Below are 18,939 nucleotides of genomic sequence, written 5' to 3'. Positions count from 1 at the left end.
CAATATCTCAGGGGTTGCCACAAAGAAAAGGGAGTCAAGCTATTCTCCAAAACACCTGAGGGTAGGACAAGAAGCAATGGGTGGAAACTAATCAAGGAGAGAAGCAACTTAAAACTAAGGAGAAATTTCCTGACAGTTAGAACAATTAATCAGTAGAACAACTTGCTTCCAGAAGTTGTGAATGCCCCAACACTGGAAGTCTTTAAGATGTTGGATAATCATTTGTCTGTAGTTGAGAAGTGTTTCTTACCTAAGCTGGGGGTTGGACTAGAAGATCTCCAAGGTCCCTTCCAACTCTTTCATTCTATTCTATTAGAAAACAGTCAGAAAAATTTGGTCAGATCATATCCCTGCAAAAGCAGGGATAATGGCCAGTAAGGATGTTGGGAGCTGAAACTTCACTAACATCTGACCACGTTTGTCCCCCAATACTGCCGCAACTTCAATTCTTTTTTTAACTTTCCAAAGGGATTGTCACCTGGAAACATGTTCTAATGTTTCATGACCTGAGTGTGTTCTGATGTAGCCACCATCCAACTCTGAGTGATACCAAAGTATCTGCCTCACCTTGGCTAAAAAGCCAAGAAACCCTGAGCAGCAAAATTTTACTGCTCTTTTTTCTCTCCCCCACCACTCTGTCATTCTATTTTCCTATTGGCCAGTTACCACGCGCGATTCCACGGTCACTCAATCAACAGCCAATGAACGCAGGCCGCCTGTACCAAAACGCAAGTAGAATCAAAACAAAGAGTGGGGAGGGAGATAGACTTCCTGCTTATTGGTTGCGAGGGAAATGCCAGCTGGGTTCGGATTGGCTACGTGAATGAGCCGCTCGACCTGGTGAGGAGATCGGAAACTAGGCGAGGGAAGCGCCTTAGTTGCGGGGAGCCGCTCGGAGCTAGAGGAATCCCATTCGCTGCCTTGGGAGACCCTTCGTTAGAGTCGAGGCTTTGACAATTTAACCTCCCCCGGCTTCGCCCCGGTAAGTAGGAGAAGATTGCAGAAAAGAACAGAGAAGGCTGCCCTTTGCTTGATTTCACCAACCTCGGGAGATTTCGATACGTGAGCGTTACATCACCTGCGGAGCCTTTTTCACCGTGTTTGGATGCACGTCGGTTAGGTACCTGATTGTCCATCGCCGTTTTTAACCCGTGGAAATGTCAGGATAGTTAAGGCTTAAAGTCAGGGGGCGTCGGACCACAGCGAAGGCAAAGCGGTGGTATCTCCTTTCCTTTCCCCATCGGAAGATGAGAGACTTTGTTAGGCTACGGGTGGAATCTGATGGTACTTTTTGGGACCACCAAATTTGATTAAAAGCGTAAGCTGTCCTGAGCTTGCATCTCATTTAATGAAAGGCATAAAAACTGTTGTACGATTTAAATTGAGATATCTGGAGATGGGAAGGGAAGCAGGTCAGTGATGCTTATGTGTTACTAGATTTCTGATTTTATTTTATTTTTCTTCGTTGGGTGTCAGTGGTTAGGTCTGAAATAGTTGGGAATGTGGGAAGAGTTGTTTTAATTTAACGGAATTATTTGAAAGAATACTTAGCGCTTGACTTGTATCCTTCCTTTTGATTAAACTGAGTGTTCTATGTAATAAGTAATAAAAATACACACAAAACAAAAAATGTAAGATGTATAATTTAAAGACTCACACTAACATTTTTAACATTGTTGAATGAAATATACTTTGGCTGTTTTGCAAGGGCAAAAAGAGTAGGGGCTAAAAAGCAACACAACTAGGAACATATTTCATAGACTAGGAGTCACACAGTTCTATCTCCATATATTATCCATTAGGTGCAACAGCACAGTGCTTACAGACTATGATATTTCGGGAACTTATGAAAATATTTTAAGTTGAAAAAATAAAACTTACAAAGTTACTGGTAAAGTTTATATATATATATATATATATATATATATATATATATATATATATATATATATATATATATATATATATATATATATATATATATATATATATATATATATATATATATATATATATATATATATATATATATATATATATATATATATATATATATATATATATATATATATATATATATATATATATTTATATATCCTAAAAGTAAATTTGGGGTAGTTGTTAAGGCATCTGGGTAGAAACCAGGATACCATAAGTTCTATTTCCACCTTAGGCATAAAGCCAGCTGGGTAGATTTGGAGACAGTCATTTTTTTTTTAGCCCTAGGAAGGAAGCAATGACACCTTCAAAATCACTTCTGACATTGTGCCAAGAAACATTCTGCAGGGACTTGTTCAGGCAGTCACTAGGAGTTGATTGGAAGACAAATTCAATTAACCAATCAATATAAATATATAATCAAGGTATTGTTATTACTTTATTAAATATGAAATTTAATACTTTCTGCTTTAATTATGCAATAATTGGTGTAGAAAATCCTAGTAATAATGGTTTGAAGGTAAGAAAAATACTAAAAATAGCTTACCTTGATTTTTTAAAATAGTCACATTTGACATTCAACTATACAAAGGTTAACAATAATTAATTTGAATTGAACAACTGCCAAAATATCATCATTGTTAGAAGTTGGGGCATTTTATTCAGGAAGTGAATAAATCTTTAAATCTTGGGATAATCATATATTTTTTGCAGTTTGGAGACAAGTTGATTTATCTTGATGCTAATGCTAAACAGGAAATCAAATTCAGATGATTTTAAATTGTTTTTTCCCCTTACAGGTTACAAAAAGAATGGAAGATATTTCTGATATAGATTCTTTGGCTACAAGGATAAAAAATACAATGATTCAGTATTATAACATTGATGACAATGAATGGAGAGTTGCTAGGAAAACAGTAAGTTATTGAGCAAGTTTTCTTATTTGAATAAGACATCAATGTAAACATTTATATTATATTAAATTGTGTTGATGACCATATTTGCTGTGCTTGTTTTAGAAAAATAGAACACAATATGTGATTTGTAGTTTTCAAAAGAGTAAAAACGACCAACCAAACCTTTGGAGAAGATGTGTTGCTACTATCTGATAGTGATAAATTATAGGTTATATTGTTTTCACGTAAATGCTATTAACATTCTCTATCTGCAGTGGTCTTAAAATGTATAAAATGTACTTAGTTTCTAAGTTGGATCAGTTTAAATATATTATTTAATTAATTCACATTTAAGTAATGTCTACAATGTCTCCTGCGGGCGCTGCATTGATTGCTGATTTGCTTCTGGGTGCAATTCAAGGTGCTGGTTGTTACCTTTAAAGCCCTTCATGGCTTGGGACAAGGTTATCTGAGGGACCATCTCTTGCTACCCGACTCATCAGAGCGGGGAGGCAGGGTCCCATCCCCGAGGGACATATGCCTGGTGGGACCCGGAAGAAGGGCCTTCTCCATGGTAGCTCCCTCTCTCTGCAACATCATTCTCCCAGAATGGCCCCGACTCTAATACTCTTCTGGAAGTCACTGAAGACCTGGTTTTGCTAACAGGCCTGGGGAACCTGAATGGGATGCAGGCCATTAAGTGGCTTGTGTGATCTGCTGTCGCCAAGGTGGGACGGGGGATGGGAAGTAGGGGGTGATTTTGCTATATTATACTATATTAATTTATTTGATTCTTTTTGTTGTTTTTATTGTTTTAAATATGGTTTTATATTATGCAAGCCACCTTGAATCGCCATGGGCAAATAGGCAGCAATATAAATTCAATAAATAAATAAATAAAACAATTTAGGGATGATGCATGGGTATCAATGAATGAAGATGGATATGCAAAATAGTAATTATTGTATATATTCTTTGTTATTTTTTAAAATAATGTTTTTGTATTCAGGAAGTTTTTAAGGTTTGCCTGTATGTGAAAAATTCCTTCTAATAAGGTCTCTGAATAAGGTCTGAAATACACTTTTTAAACATCTTAATTATATTCCACATTCTTAGATATGAGTCACTGAGTGTTTTAATAACATATCAGTACAGTGATCCTTCATTTTGTTTTTCTGCAGAAAGATGTTACTGTTTGGCGTAAACCATCAGAAGAATTCAGTGGGTGTCTGTAAGTTCAACTTTAATTAAAACATTTGTACAGGATTAAACTACATGTGCATGTATGTGTGCTGTCTTAATCAAAATAAATAATAAGATTTTGCAGTATTAGAGCAAAAATAAAAATTGGGCACCCACCAGTACATTATTATCAGAACTATAATGTATACCATAATCACAAAACTGTCTCGTTATGAAGATGAGAATTATATTGAAATAGTCCGAGGTAACAGAATCTTGCAAATCAGCCTGTGTTTTCTTTTCCTTCCCTCTTATACTCCAGAGAGTCAGGGGAAACTGGCCCAGTGTTTTTCTAAGACTTTTCTGACTCCTTGGGCTTAACACATGCTTCCTCGTTGTCTGGCTTTTGGATGTTTTCTCTAAGATTATCTCCATAGCTCCTTACAATTATTTACTTGGATATCATAACTATAACATTGGATCTTAATATTAAACTCATCAATTAGTTGTGTTTGAAACATGTGAACTATTTTTTTTTCAACTGAAGAGTAAATATACCTCCAGATTGCTTTTTCTGGCAAGTGCAGTACACTGAATTATAGGACACAGTATTATAATCCAGGGACACGGTGGCTCAGTGGCTAAGAAGCTGAGTTTGTCAATCAGAAAGGTCGGCAGTTCAGCAGTTCGAATACCTTGTGCTGCATAACGGAGTGAGCTCCTGTTACTTGTGCCAGCTTCTGCCAACCTAGCAGTTCGAAAGCACATAAAAAATGCAAGTAGAAAAATAGAGATCACCTTGGTGGGAAGGTAACAATGTTCCGTGCGCCTTTGGCGTTTAGTCATGCTGGCCCCATGACCACGGAGACATCTTCGGACAGTGCTGGCTCTTCGACTTTAAAACAGAGATTAGCACTGCTCCCTAGAGTTGGGAATGACTAGCACATATATGTGAGGGGAACCTTTACCTTATTATAATCCAGTCGAGAGGAACTAATTTTATAAGTGTAACTCCATCCTTTCAAATGGGATTTGTGCATAAACACTTGGAAGAATTAGACACTTACTAAAGAGGTGTATTGGCTTTTCGACAACTTCTAAAGACTTCTACAAATATTCTTATTGTAAGTTTTAACAGTTTTAAACCCTCTTCTATTAAATCTGGTCTTTAGCTATAAGACAGAAGGTATTGTGGAAGATGTTACCAATAGAATAATAGATCACATACGGCCTGGACCTTATCGGATCAACTGGGATAGCCTGATGACCACAATGGACATTGTTGAAAAGTATGAAGAGGTAATTTATGGGCCATATTTCATGCACTTAGCACTTTTAGGGTTTTCATTTATAGATCATAACTATCAAGATTCTGATTAACAAATATAAGATGCATTATGTTTAACAATCAGTAAAAAATTAATTTGTGCATATGCTATAAGTGACATTCTTATTTATTCCTGTGTTGGGAACCTCAGTAGAGCTAGCTACCACATCTGAAATCTGCCCACTCCATCTAAAATTCTTCATTAGAGCAAATCTGAAGAAATGAAAAAGGCACGATATGTAATTGTTTTAAAGGGCATAGTTGTAGAACACTCTAATTTAGCTCTCTACTGATGAAAGGGCAAGTGTAGCCTTTTCCCCCAAACTATTTTGTCCTGTACAGCACTTAATACTGGCTGAATATAATTTTCATGATCCTAAAAAGACTTTCTTGATCTTAGAACAATATTAATACAGGTAGTTCTTGCTTAGTGACAATAATTGGAAGTGGAATTTCCATCATTAAGTGATGCAGTCATAAAGTGCAATGTCACATGATTGTACCAATTAGTGATGGCAGTCCCCAGTTACTATGGTGAAGATGAATCACCATAGGTTGTTAAGCGAGAACCTCATATGATCATGACTTCTGACTTCCTGCCGGCTTCCTCAGTGACTTGGCTTGTGGGAAGCTGGCAGGGAAGATTGTGAAGTTTGCGTGATCATGTGCAACAGTTGGAAAGCTGGAGTGGTTGTTAAGCATCCAGATTGTGATCACATGACTGCTGGGTGCTTCAACAGTCAGAACTTCAAGGACTGGTTGTAAGTACCTTTTGTTCAGCACCATAAGTTTTAACAGTTGATGAACAAGTGATCATTAACTAAGAATCATTTGTATATGTGTAGCATTTTCAAAACCAGACTGCATATACAAACAGGCTGGATTAAAATATTATGCTGAACAAATGTTTGTTTAGCGATGGTTTGTTGATAAATTGCAATTAATTTGATTCATTCAGTACCCTAAGCCAGGAAGTGCATAAACCCTATCATTGTTTTTAGGACTTGCAAATATTTGCTTAATAAAAATGAATCACCCATAAACTGCCTTTCTATTATCACTTTGCAGAATTGCTGTGTAATGCGTTACACTACAGCTGGTCAACTATTGAATATCATTGCACCAAGAGAGTTCATTGATTTCTCCTACACAACCAATTGTGAAGATGGACTGCTGTCATGTGGTAAATTCTAATTAATAATCTTTTATCTTCTAATCCAGTTTTGTAATAGTAATCTAAAATTGCTGAAACCGCAAAAATACGACATGTCCTGATAATAAGGCCATGCCACATTTTTCGGGTGGGCAAAAATGTAAGCCTTCCCCCCAAAATAAGCCCCCTGGACACCCCCCCTCCAGCCAGGCAGAGCGCCACTTACCGATCTAGTGGTGTCCCGAAGGCACCAATCCGCAGGAACAGGATGGGGGGGGGGGGCAAAGGCTCGCGTTGCTTGTTGCCTTCGGGATACCGCTAGGTTGGTGAGCGGTGCTGTGCCCAGTTGGAGAGGGGGGTTGCCGGGTGATTGCTCTCTTGCGAGCGGGCTCCCAAAGAGTCGGGCACAGCCTCAAGGTTGAACGGCTTTGTTGCGCTATCACAGCAGCACTACACAGCAACCATGAGGTGACCACACTCACGAGCAGCTGCCCAGCAATCCCCCTTTCTAGCCGGGCACAGCGCCATTCACTGATCATGGGGTATTGTGAAGCCGCGTGAGTGCCTGTTTGCCGCCCACTGGCTCCCGCGGCTTGGCACCTTTGGCCCCTAGGTTAGTGAATGGGGCTCTGCATGGCTGGAGAGGGGGGTTGTGCGAGCGGCTTTTCTGCTCCCCGTTCACGTGCCTCCCAGCCTCACAATTCCCTTGCCTAACTCTCCCTGCAGAGCCAGGCCTGGCGCCGCTGCCCACTTCCACTGCATGGCTTTTTCTGTGGCTTCCAAAGCACGGAGGTAGGATGCTGAGTCTTTCGGAAGTTGCCACTCTGGGAATACGCTCTATGGTTGTACGCTCTGGGAGTATGCTCTGCCGGCAGCCAGCCCACAAACATAGAGTATACTCCCAGAGAGGCACTGCCGAAAGACTTGGCTGCGGATCTCCAGAGTGTGGAAGCCGGAGAATAGGTTATGCTTGGAGCGTGGCAGCGGTGGCACTCTGGGCCAGGGCATGGTGAGGTTGGAAGGCACACCAGCTGGGGACGGAACAGGCGCTCGTGCAACCTCCCTATCCAGCCAGGCAGAGTGCCATGCCCTGACCTAAGGGTATCACAAATGCTCCAAGCCGCGGGAGCTGGGGGGAGGGCAGAGCATCACGTGGCTTCGTGTCTTTGGGATATCACTGGGTTGGTGAGTGGTGCTTTGCTCGGCTGGAAAGGGGAGTTGCCGGGTGGCTGCTCGTGAGCATGGTCACCTCATGGCTGGTGTATTGCGCTGCTGCGATAGCGCAACACAGCTGGCTCTTCGGGCGCCCGCTCACAAAAGAACAGCCACCTGGCAACCCCCAAACAATACCCCCCCCGATAATAAGACCCAATCAATATTTTGGGGTCAAAAGAAAATAAGACTCTGTATATTTATATGATTTCCTTCAGATTTACAGCAGAATCTGAAATGTGCAGTTGCTCTTACTACACAGCAGTTATCTGCTAACTTTTTAGAATGAATATTACTTGTGTGAAAAGAATTGTTGATATCAAAAAATACCTGGTCAATTAAACCTGTTTTCTTCTGTCTGAAAGATAAATTTAGTACATTTGTGACAAATGTGGAAATATGGAGAAAATCTTGAGTATTGTAATGGTTAATTCACAACAAGGCTCACAAAAGCTGGGACAGCTTGACATTTTAAAAATCTAATCTTGATTATGCTAATCAACAGAAAATAAAATAGAAGTACTTGCAGTATCATGAAATAATCAGCACAATGCTGTCAATAACTTTAGCATGCATAAATATTGCTTCTTCACTTGCTGATTTCCTTAATTTATATGGCTGAATGAAGACTCTCCTGGTGAAGTGGTGGTACAGATCTGGGGTTTGGATAGTCCCTTCTTTTAAAATTTTACTCTCATCTGTACAAAACAATTTGGAACAGAAATTCTGAGCTTTGATATATAAAATAGTTGCATGTCTCCCTGAAATTATGTTTATGTGAGTGCACATGTGCCTAAGATAAATAATCTTTTCAAGTCCCTTTATTTTATGCTTATTGTTTTGTATGCTTTTTATTATGCTGTTTAAAATGTTGTTCATTCAGTTAAAAAGCCATTTTCAAAATGTGCTCCTTTATATCCTCATATAATTGCTGTTAATGTTTTTGTTAAAATAGGTATTAGCCTGGATTACAGTGAAGTAAGGCCAGGTTTTGTTCGAGGATTTAACCATCCCTGTGGCTGGTTCTGCTTTCCACTCATGAACAATCCAAGACATAGTCTTTTAGTTGGATTTATCCAGACGGATCTGCGTGGGATGCTCCCACAATCAGTAGTAGACACAGCTATGGCTGGTACACTAATCAGTTTTTATTCTGATCTTAGGAAAGCTCTGAAGGCATAATTCTACAAATTTTCTGTATATATAATTATGATATGTTGGAAAATTTCACATGAAGACCTGTGGTTTTCCATATTAGATATAGTAGTTTTATTTGCACAGATCAGTATATTTATTTTGAAATAAGACTCTCAGAGAATTTAGTTGAGATGATTGTTCTAAAGTAATATCCATATTTATTTTAGAAAAATGCATATGTCCTAATTTTAATACCTGACTTCTGTGAATTATTTTATTCTCTTGAACACAGAACTTTTTATAGTTGTGGAAAGTGTTTTATCAGGGTATTAATTTCAAGGATTTGATTTCTTAACAGCGTATTAGGAAACCATAAACCAGTGTATTTGTATTGGGGAACTTCTTCCCCATTGCCTTCTACACATCTTTACAGCAGAATGTCTGCTATTCTTGGAATTTAAAACATAATTTAGGTTCCAAGGCCCTCTCTCAATCCATGGCTCCAGGTTATGGTCTTTATTGGACTACATTCAGTTATAGTCCCCCTCAATGCACTGAAGGTGATAGGAATGCAAATATACTGTTGCCATTATTCCAAATACACAGAAACCTGTTTTTATGGACTTAAGAAGTCTGCAGTTTTGCAAGAAAGATCTTAAGTTTATATACTAAAGAGTTATCAGAACAATATATTGGTTGTGTGAAATGGCACACATTTCAGTGCAGCAGAATTGGTACATTTTGGAGCTCTCCTTGCCATATTGGGAATACTGCAACTCAGTATAGTTGCACATTTGTTTTGGAAATGCTATTGTTATGTATCAGAGATCATCTGGGTGCCAGATGTGTTTGTCTACTTAGACCGTAGTACAGTGAGAATAGAAATTGCATTCCCAATCATTGCCTTGAGGGACATTATAACATTTTTGTGGTACATGACTTTATGGTGGCAAGGGAGATAGCAATAAGAGAAAGTATGCTAATATATTTGGCTTGTTATGTTATTCTAGCACTACCTGAAGATGTAAATATGGGATACTAAAGAATGAGCTCATAGCTGACAGACTAAAATTGCTATAAATGCTTTACCTTGGTTTCTATTTGTTCAGTCGTATCCTGATCTTTAAACGGCTTCCATGTGATCCAGATTTACTGTATTTTTCGGAGTCTAAGACGCATCTTTTTCCCTCAAAAAAAATTGGTGAAAATCTAGGTGCGTCTTATACACTGAATACAGCATTCTTTTGCCTCCTGAAACCCTGCCCCCTTTGCAAAAACGGCCGTGCATAGCTTTTAGGAGGCTTCCAGAATTCTCCTGCGGGCTGGGGAGGGCAAAAATGGGCAGTACCCAGGAGCACTCTGGAAGCCTCTTAAGAGCTATACATGCCCTTTTTTGACAAAAGTAAGCTGTTTTAGCAAAAAAACGGATTGTTTTGGGGAGGTTTGCAGAGTGTAAAAACATTTTTTTTTTAATTTGCCTCTTCAAAATCTTGGTGCGTCTTATACTCAGAAAAATACAGTAATTCATGTGTGATCACACATCAAGCCAGTAGTGTTTTACCACAGTGCTTATTCCAATTAAAACAACAGAAGCATGGGTTTTAGGAAATGAACTCTCCTATGTTTATTCCTCATGTATTCCCAGATCTCTGGAGCTATGATGATGGAAAAGGTCACTTACCCAAAATAAGATTAAAGGATAGGGTTCAGATAGATACTTATATTTAGCGAAGATGCCATAGTAAGTGAAGAAACCATAGTAGTGAAGAAGATCAAGTAATGCAGAATGTAATAGTTCAGTCATAACCAGGCGACTGAACTATTACTTTCTGCATTACTTGATCTTCTTCAGGGTTCAGGGTTTAAATTCTGCATCTGTTTCTTCCACCGTTATGCAGGGATAGACTTATTGCGACTTATTTCTTAGTCTTCAATACAGAGGATGACTATACCAGATATTGATCATTGGTCTATCTGAATCTAATTTGGGGGGGGGGGGGGCTTGGCAGCTTTAATCCCTAAACTATTAGTTGATGTCCAAAAATAACACTTCCAACTAGAGATCTTATCAAACCATCTACGTCAAAATTTACATTTTAAACATTTGCTGTGACCAGAATTTGGAGAACGTGTTTTTGTGAAAGAATTGGAACAGTATGTTGTTAAATCACTTATGCCATAATTTCTAACTTTTTGAAGTTATCATGGCTTAATGCACAGTTTGGAAACTCCATAGGAGACTTCGCCCTGAAAGTGTATTTATTATGTGATATATCTTTTCATTAACATTAATTCCATTTCCTATTTTTGCCTTGCAAGTATGAGAAAGAATATCAGTGGCACAATCCAAAAACTACTCATAATATTCACCTCAACTCTTAAATCACAGACTCCTTATTAAGGGCAGCTCAAAGCACTGCAATTTATAATGATCATACCTGTAGCACTTCTTATAGTGTTGGTTTACATGTACAACGGGGTTGTCAAACTTGTGTTGTCACGTTGTTGTCATGTGATGTATCATAATTTTTTCTCCTTCGCTAAACTGGGGGTGGCCATTGCCAGCATGTGAGGCATCTGACCCACGGGTTTGACACCCCTGATGTACAGCATTGGGAAAATTACATCAGCAGCATGATATAGTACTAGATTTTCTCACACAGCTGTGAATTTATGTAAAAGAATCTGCTTCTGCATTATTACAAACAGCTGAACATAAGGGCTATATTTACATACTGCATGGAGTTCATATCCCCATGAACTTAATTTAACTGTTATTTAAATAGACAATTCACCTGGCTTTTATTGTTGTGTGGTAACTGATTGGTATTCGTTTACCTGGCATAGAATATCATTCTTTTTCCAGGAAAGGGACATTATATATTTCATTATTCGATAGCAAAGCAAATGCCTAATAAATGGTATCTGGGCTCAGAAAGTGTTGTAAATAGCATGTCAGCAGTAAAAATAATAACATTTCCTGAAGTTTTTCTAAATGAATTGTGAATAGATGGCAAAATTAACATTAAATGCATGCAGGCCATTGTGTCTGTGTAATATAGTTATTCAAGCCAAAATGCAGAATCTTAGATTTGACTAGAAGATGCTTTTTTTAAAAAAATGTGCATACTGTAGAGCTTGGTATTTGCTCCAGTACTTCTATAGTAGAAATAAAATCTATTACAGATTTCTAGTTTAATGCTGCTAGCGATCCCTTTTCTGTTCGTTTATAATAATGTTTGTTTGTCTTAGATTTTTAACTGTTAGTTCTAGTTTAGGAGGTTGATTGCAAAGAAACTGCCCAATCCTCAGTAGTTTCAAGAATCCACAGATTTTGGTAGAAAATAATAGCAAAATATTTTCTGACTCCTTTAATAAAAACAATGATACAATTCCATATTCTTCCTAGGAACTAGACAATTAGAACCATTAAATTTAATGAGGCTCAGAAAATGTGCACTGGATTATAGGTACAGGACTTGAGCAGTCTTGCACTGGATGTTTCTTTTTAAAGGACTGAATATATAGTTGATACTGTATAGGTTCATATATATTTTATATCCTTTTTTTTACTAATCTAGACCTAAGAATTTGGTTTCAAGATGTTTCTATTTTATGAGGAAGGGAGGAGAATCCAGATGTTTCAACTCCCCCATGCTTTCCCACTACTTTTGTTTTGTATTAGCCAAGGGAAACATGCACAATCTATTTTTTGATTGGTGGCATTAAGAGCCATCACTTTGAAAACATCCCATTACTGCACCCTTTCTTTTTTCCCCTTAAAGGGTAAAGCCAATAATGAGATGAATGACAACAACCTGTTAACGTTCCTGTGAGTTGATGGCTCTCCAGATTCAACTAGTTAAAATCAGTATACTGGAAAGGGGAATTATATATTTCATTATTTGATAGCAAAGCAAATGCCTAATAAATGATAGCTAGGCTCAGAAAGTGTTGTAAATAGCAGGTCAGTATGATTTAGGAATGTGTCATTACAACTGGATGGTATTCAGGCTTGATTCAACATTTTTTTTCGGGAATAAAATTATAAGTTTTTAAGAAATTAAACAGGGCTTCTTCATGCTTCCTCTTTTGTTTTATCTTTATGAAGCATTCAGATGACAATCTGGCAGAATATAATCTAAACTGCTATGCCATTGATCTAAATTTCTTGTCAGTTTAAATAGATGTTTGGAAATCACTTTGCAGGCTCAAGTGAGAATTCCATTTAAGGTAAAGGGGGGGAAAAGATGTAAGAAAGATGTTTGTAATATAACAACAAATGTAAATTGTGATGCATTGCTGTTCTGTATTATAATAGAGATGATTTATATTTATGTATTAAAGTGCTTAGATCAAAATCGTTTTGTGTGTTTCTTAAAACTGAACAAATAAATTGGTTTATGTAATAATATATACATATCTAATTACCCAAATTGATTCATGTCATTGGCATTAATCATTCTGACACTGACTCCATAAGAACGAGGAAAAAAGATGTGATGTAATCAAACTTCAATTGTATCCTCATTTTAATCTGTTATTTCTGCGTTTTGTCTGTTTTGTCTAGAAAGCCACTTTTTCTCTAACCAATCTCTTAATTTTCTTTTCATTCTGCTTTAAGAATGTCATAGCTTTATTCATTTTAAGGGTCTTCCTTTTGTTTTCTACATGCACTTTATTTATAAAATATACTTGTTCTCTCTGATAAAGTTATTTAATCCAGTGCTGGACCAAGGCAAATCTATCAGTCTTGCATCTTGTAATACATGGAACACAAATACTTATATCATGGTTTCATGTTGCAGGTTTACAACAAAAAAAGTAGTTCTTGTTTCATTTTGCAACTCTGCATTGAAAAAAGAACAGATTTTGAAGGAAATGAGTACTATACAAGGGAGAAAATACATAGGTAATATAATGTAGTTAAATATGTACATATGTTGCCCGACCAAGACCATGGGAACATAACTAATTCTAGTTGTTGTGTAATATATCTTATGATAAAGACATCATAATTTTGTGTCTTAGTGATGAAAAAAGAAATTCAGACCTTCATATTTAAGCCATTGCTTTTAACTCGAAAGGAAGCCTATTTTAAGAGTTTATAATTTCAATCAAATTCTTATGGCTCAGCCATAAGAACCTCCATAATGATGGATGCTTGTCTGTTTGCATTGCGTTGCTTAGGCAAAGATATTAGTTGAGTCACTTCCCGTTGTAGCATCTTAGATCTGAAGCGTCCATATAGTATTAACTTATGTGCATTTTTGTTATATTATCATCTATGTGTGTTGAGTTATGATGGCATAGAGTGGGTGGTCAATTCTGACAAATTTCTTTACTTTCTAGCTATGTCCCCTGTTCGTGTCAAAGGCGTTGTTTAAGGCTGATGTCACCAGCTAATCAGCTAATCCTTTCCCAACTATGTGAAACTCAATTATTGACTGAATAAAGTGGTTCACCAGTGGAGACTCCTTTCAGGCAGGCTACTATATAAACCCATTATGATCGCTATCATCATCCCCTGTTTGCAAGACAGTTTCATGATTGTCACACATGGCAATGCAAGGATTTAATAGCATTGCGCTCATTTTTCTAGTTCCCTGAAACTGAAACCAGGTTGAAACGAACAGCATTGGATTGGAATTGTTTGCCGTCATATCCAGAGGGCTAAATTAAAGATGTAAAAAATAGTCTCCAATATGTTGAATGCAAACACATTGCCTATCAAAATTGCCTTGTCTCCATCTTGAAGGTTCCCCGTTGAGCTCTGAAGATTGAAGTCTTCATCCTCCTAATCATACCAATATGCTAGGAATCCATTGGCGGTATCCATCAATTTACCCTCCAATGGGTTTTTTCCATGGATTTATCAGGAAACATACATATATGGCGGCCCCCAAAAATACATGGAAAATCTCATAGGGTTAGGTCTCTATGAATTCAGTAAAATGGACATCGCTAATGTATTCCAAGCGCATTGGCATGATTTAGGAGAGCAGTAACTTTCCCAACTGCCCTCTATATATTTCCCAATGAAAAATTCCATTGGTGTGAAAACCCATTTAGGATTAGGTGTACATGAATTCAGGCAGCAGAATGGATGTCACCAACGGATTCCCAAAACATCAGAAAGATCGGGACGGCTAAGACTTTACAGGTCTACTGTATCTATGTTTCCGGTTAAAATCCATGAGAAAATACTGCAATGGGTGTCAAATCCACTAAGGGCTAGGATTAATTCACCATAACTTCTGAAAACAAAATGAACATCACAAAAGGATCCCTAGCGCATTGATATGATTAGGGAGGGCAGAGACTTTTCAAGTCTGACCTGTTTCCTGGTAAAATATATGGGAAAAATTCCAATAAAGTGAGGGGGGGACCCACTTAAGGTTAAGATTAGCTTTCTTTGAATTCAGACTGAGATAGAAACATCAAAAATGGATACAGAGCCCTTCAGTAAGCCCAGGAGGGCACTGACTTTTCAAGTCTGACCTATATATGATTCCTGGTAAAATACATGGAAAATCGGAAGGGGCGGGCAAGCCCACTTAGCGTTAAGACTCCTTGAGTTCAGAATCAGATATAGACACCACCAAGGATTCATAGCCAACTGGTAAGCCTAGGAAGGCACTGACTTTTTGAGTCTGTCCTATCTTGGTTTACTGGTAAAAAAAACATTTAGATCTTGAATTCACACTGAAAAATGGACATTGCCGAACAGATTTGTAGCCTGTCTGTAAGCTTAGGAGGGCACCCACATTTCTTGACTACCTTATGTTTCCTGGTAAAATACATGGGAAAATCCCAATAGGTGGGCAAACTCATTTAGGGTTGCGATTAGGTGTCTTTGAGTTCAGAATGAGATATAGACATAACCAATGGATTCGTAGCCAACTGGTAAGCTTAGGAGGGTGATGACTTCTTGAGTGTCTTATCTAGCTTTCCTGGTAAAAAAAGATGGGGGAAAACCAGGGGGGGCAAACCGAGTTAGGGTTAGGTCTCCTTGAATTTGCACTGAAAAATGGATGTTGCCAACAGATTCACACTCTATCATTAAACTTAGTTTTAAATATTTTATTTCATTTTCATTTTCATTTTCATTTTGTACAATCACTTATATACTGTGCAAAGAAAAAAGGAAAAAAAAAAAAAAACCCCCCAACATAACACTTCATTCCCCCATACACCCTCTCTTCCCCCTCCAACTTTCCTTTCACCCCTCCAACATTCCCCTCTTCTACTTCCCTTCCCCCTCAGACATCTCCCCCTCCCTCCATTTACCCTCCTTACATTCCCTCTCACTCCCTCTTTACTTCTCCCTTCTCTTTCCCTCTTCTCCCCACTTTGGTGTATCCATACAATTCAATTTGTTTTTTACAATAAAAGTAGAAAAAGAAAAAAAGAAAAAGAAAAAAAAAAACGGCAGTACACAAGTGAATTCTTATTGTTCTAAGGATTGAAACTGTAATTCCACCCTCCCCCCTCCCCCCTATAATCCCCCCTCCCTAACCCCCTTACGGCTTCGCAGGTCCCATGCCCGGCATAATTCTTTAACAAGCATTTAAGTATAATAAGGCCAACTAACTTTAAAATTTAAAAAAAGTAAGATAAAAGTAGCCAAAAAGAAAAAGGAAAAATAGTAGAAAATAAGAAATAATAAAAAAAAAAACACCCACACTCACACACAAAAAGGAGAAAGAAACAAAAAGGGTCATAAGCCCACTACGTTACCACAGCTTCCCATTATCTATAAATCTTAATCAATGTGACTCATTCCAAATTTCGATTATTTTACTACTTGCAGGGTTTCAAACTATATTAGAGCCAGGTAAGTTGATCAGTTAGAATTCCCCAACTAAAAATCTCCTTGCTTTGTCTATCTATTCAAACCTTTAATTTATCTCCTTTTTTATCCAAGTATCCAAACCTTTCTATAACACCATTAACTCAAATACTTCTTTCATTTTTCATTTCCAACACCTCCCTTTCTATCCTTACCCACCTCCACATATAAATTTTTTACCTTCCACCCTGCCTTTATCCATATCCACATATATATTTTATCCATATTCGTTGCTCCTCCCATATTTACTCCACTTTCCTGAAGATTCTCCGACCAAACTTTCTTAACCTTATATTAATATAGCAACTCAAACAAACATCAGCTTACGTTCTAGCCCCATGTAATCTAATTAAACTTTCGCTGCCCTTCCCTCTCCCACGCACCTCCCAACTCCGTTTGTCCCAAACCACAACTCAAAAAGATCACAATTTCCGCTCTCTTCACCTAAAAGAATAGTTCATGCGCAATTAAAGTTAGAGTTCAAACAAAATTTCTGTACAATATATGTCCCCAATCAGCAACGCTTCTTTCAGTCTCCATGTCTCATCATCGATATGCCACTTTTCCATTTTATCCCAGACGGAAATCATAAAGCTTTAAAAACATCGCTAGTCTTTATTCTTTAGTCTTCTGCCCTTCCGGAAGAGAAAAGCAACACGCTCCACCTTGTAACCACGTGTCTCGCTGTTTGTCTTCTCCTTCTCCCTGTCTCTCCCCAGATCCGGATGAATCAGGAAGTCCCGCCTTCAGGGTCTCGTAGTAAAATTTTCGGGCTTCACAGACAGAGTTAATGCGGTGTTTTTGGTCGCCAAATGTAACTGTAATACCAGCTGGGACTTCCCATCTATATGAAATCTGAGAGTTTCTGAGTTCTTCGGTTAAGAAAGCATACTGTCTCCTTGATCTTAACATTTGAAATGGTATTTCCTTAAAAACAATCAAGTCGTCCCCGTCAATTCTCAACCTCTTTCCGTAGAGCCTCTGTGTTATCTCATTTCTAGATTCCCTTGTAGTAAAGTATATTATTATGTCCCTCGGAAGCTGTCGCTGTTTTGCTACCCAGGAATTCTGGCGGTAAATTCTTTGAATCTGCCAATCAAAGTTAAGTCCCGGACTTCCCACCAAGCGGCTGAAAGCCTCAAAGAATGTCTGTTTCAAATTCTCCTGTTGGTTTTCACGCAGCCCTCTAACACGTATAGCAAAGGCAGACTTGTTATAATTTAATTTGACAATTTCTTTTTGTGCAGATTCAATTTCCTGTTCTAACGTTTGAATTTTTGATATCAGATTAAGGTTACTTTCTTCCAAAAGTTCCAATTTGTCCTCCGTTTCAGCAATATAATCTGTCATGACTGTCATTACCCCGATTATATCCTGCTTTGCCTGAGCAATTTTAGCATCAAATTCATCAGATAAATCCGAAATCAGTTGATTAATCTCCTGTCTGAAATCATTAAGCGTTTTAAGAAGGAATTCTTGTGTTAGCAAATCTCCCGTGGAGGGTGTAGGAAACAAGGGTAGCGGCTTCATGGCATTTTTGGGAGATATATTATTAAGGAGGCGCTTCTGTCTAAGTTTGGGAGCCATTCCAGAATAAAAATAAGAGAATCCAGCGAGCCAAAAATCAAAGTCTGTGCTCCCCTCAGATAATCTTTTAGCAATTAGTACGGAGAAGCCTTCAGGAGGGTAGGGTCAGCTAGCTGCGTCAGATCAAACACAAAAGCTACGAGATCGCCATCTTGTGACGCAGTTAAAAAAAGAAGAGAGGGAGCCTTTTGCGAGATTGAAGCTGGTATTTTAGATAGTAATAGAGAAAGTTCCTCGGGAATGTTCCCCGCCCGAATTGGCTTTTAAATAGCTTAGTTTTGTCCTGGGGGGGAGGCAATCTGCCTAGGCTGCAAAAAAAAGCAGCGCGGAAAACTGGCCGGAGTAAAGGCTCAGCTAATGTTGAACCTCTTCTCCATTCACAGCAAAAAAAAAAAAGCTATGAATTACAAAGAGATCCTAACGACTGACCTTCTCCCTGCCCCTTTCTGCCAGAAAGGAGAGATATCTATAGATCTTATAAGATATACGAACCAGAGTCCTGGCAGGAGCTTTACTTAGCTCCCGACGGCGGCAGCCCCTCCCCTCGAAGCCCCTCTATCATTAAACTTAGGAGGGTACTGACTTTTTGAGTATGCTCCATCTATATTTCTGGGTAAAATCCATGGGAATATCCCAGTGGGTGGGCAAACCCACA

The 18,939-nt window shown here is 38.2% G+C and overlaps 2 protein-coding genes across 2 annotated transcripts; one reads left to right on the top strand and one right to left on the bottom strand.

Moving 5' to 3' along the window:
• Positions 1-851: 851 nt before the first annotated feature.
• STARD4 (StAR related lipid transfer domain containing 4) lies at positions 852-13,224 on the top strand. Its single transcript, XM_087715802.1, has 6 exons — positions 852-982; positions 2,739-2,855; positions 4,016-4,065; positions 5,189-5,315; positions 6,412-6,526; positions 8,664-13,224. Exons 2-6 carry the CDS (start codon positions 2,751-2,753, stop codon positions 8,888-8,890), a joined length of 624 nt encoding a protein of 207 aa, XP_087571928.1. The 5' UTR covers positions 852-982; positions 2,739-2,750; the 3' UTR covers positions 8,891-13,224.
• Positions 13,225-16,519: 3,295 nt separating this feature from the next.
• On the bottom strand, positions 16,520-18,478 carry LOC148045358 (uncharacterized). Its single transcript, XM_087715801.1, has 2 exons — positions 17,025-18,478; positions 16,520-16,975 (listed from the first exon to the last, which is right to left on the bottom strand). The coding sequence occupies exon 1, from the start codon at positions 18,282-18,284 to the stop codon at positions 17,313-17,315; it is 972 nt and encodes a 323-aa protein (XP_087571927.1). The 5' UTR covers positions 18,285-18,478; the 3' UTR covers positions 16,520-16,975; positions 17,025-17,312.
• Between the last annotated feature and the right edge of the window lie 461 nt (positions 18,479-18,939).

The sequence above is a fragment of the Thamnophis sirtalis genome, unplaced genomic scaffold (genome assembly GCF_051295495.1).
Source record: "Thamnophis sirtalis isolate CommonGarterSnake01/CBP01778 unplaced genomic scaffold, rThaSir2_p1.2 scaffold_5, whole genome shotgun sequence".
In the NCBI taxonomy this organism is placed as follows: Eukaryota; Metazoa; Chordata; class Lepidosauria; order Squamata; family Natricidae; genus Thamnophis; species Thamnophis sirtalis.
Note: the sequence above shows the minus strand (reverse complement) of the source record. Positions and strands in the feature narration are given on the sequence as shown.

Excerpts from the sequence above, each read along its gene's own strand:
- STARD4 (XM_087715802.1), top strand. The coding sequence starts at position 2,751 with ATGGAAGATATTTCTGATATAGATTCTTTGGCTACAAGGATAAAAAAT. Across the intron at positions 2,856-4,015 it reads GGAGAGTTGCTAGGAAAACA|AAAGATGTTACTGTTTGGCG; the intron begins GTAAGTTATTGA and ends GTTTTTCTGCAG. Across the intron at positions 6,527-8,663 it reads AGATGGACTGCTGTCATGTG|GTATTAGCCTGGATTACAGT; the intron begins GTAAATTCTAAT and ends TTGTTAAAATAG.
- LOC148045358 (XM_087715801.1), bottom strand. The coding sequence starts at position 18,284 with ATGGCTCCCAAACTTAGACAGAAGCGCCTCCTTAATAATATATCTCCC.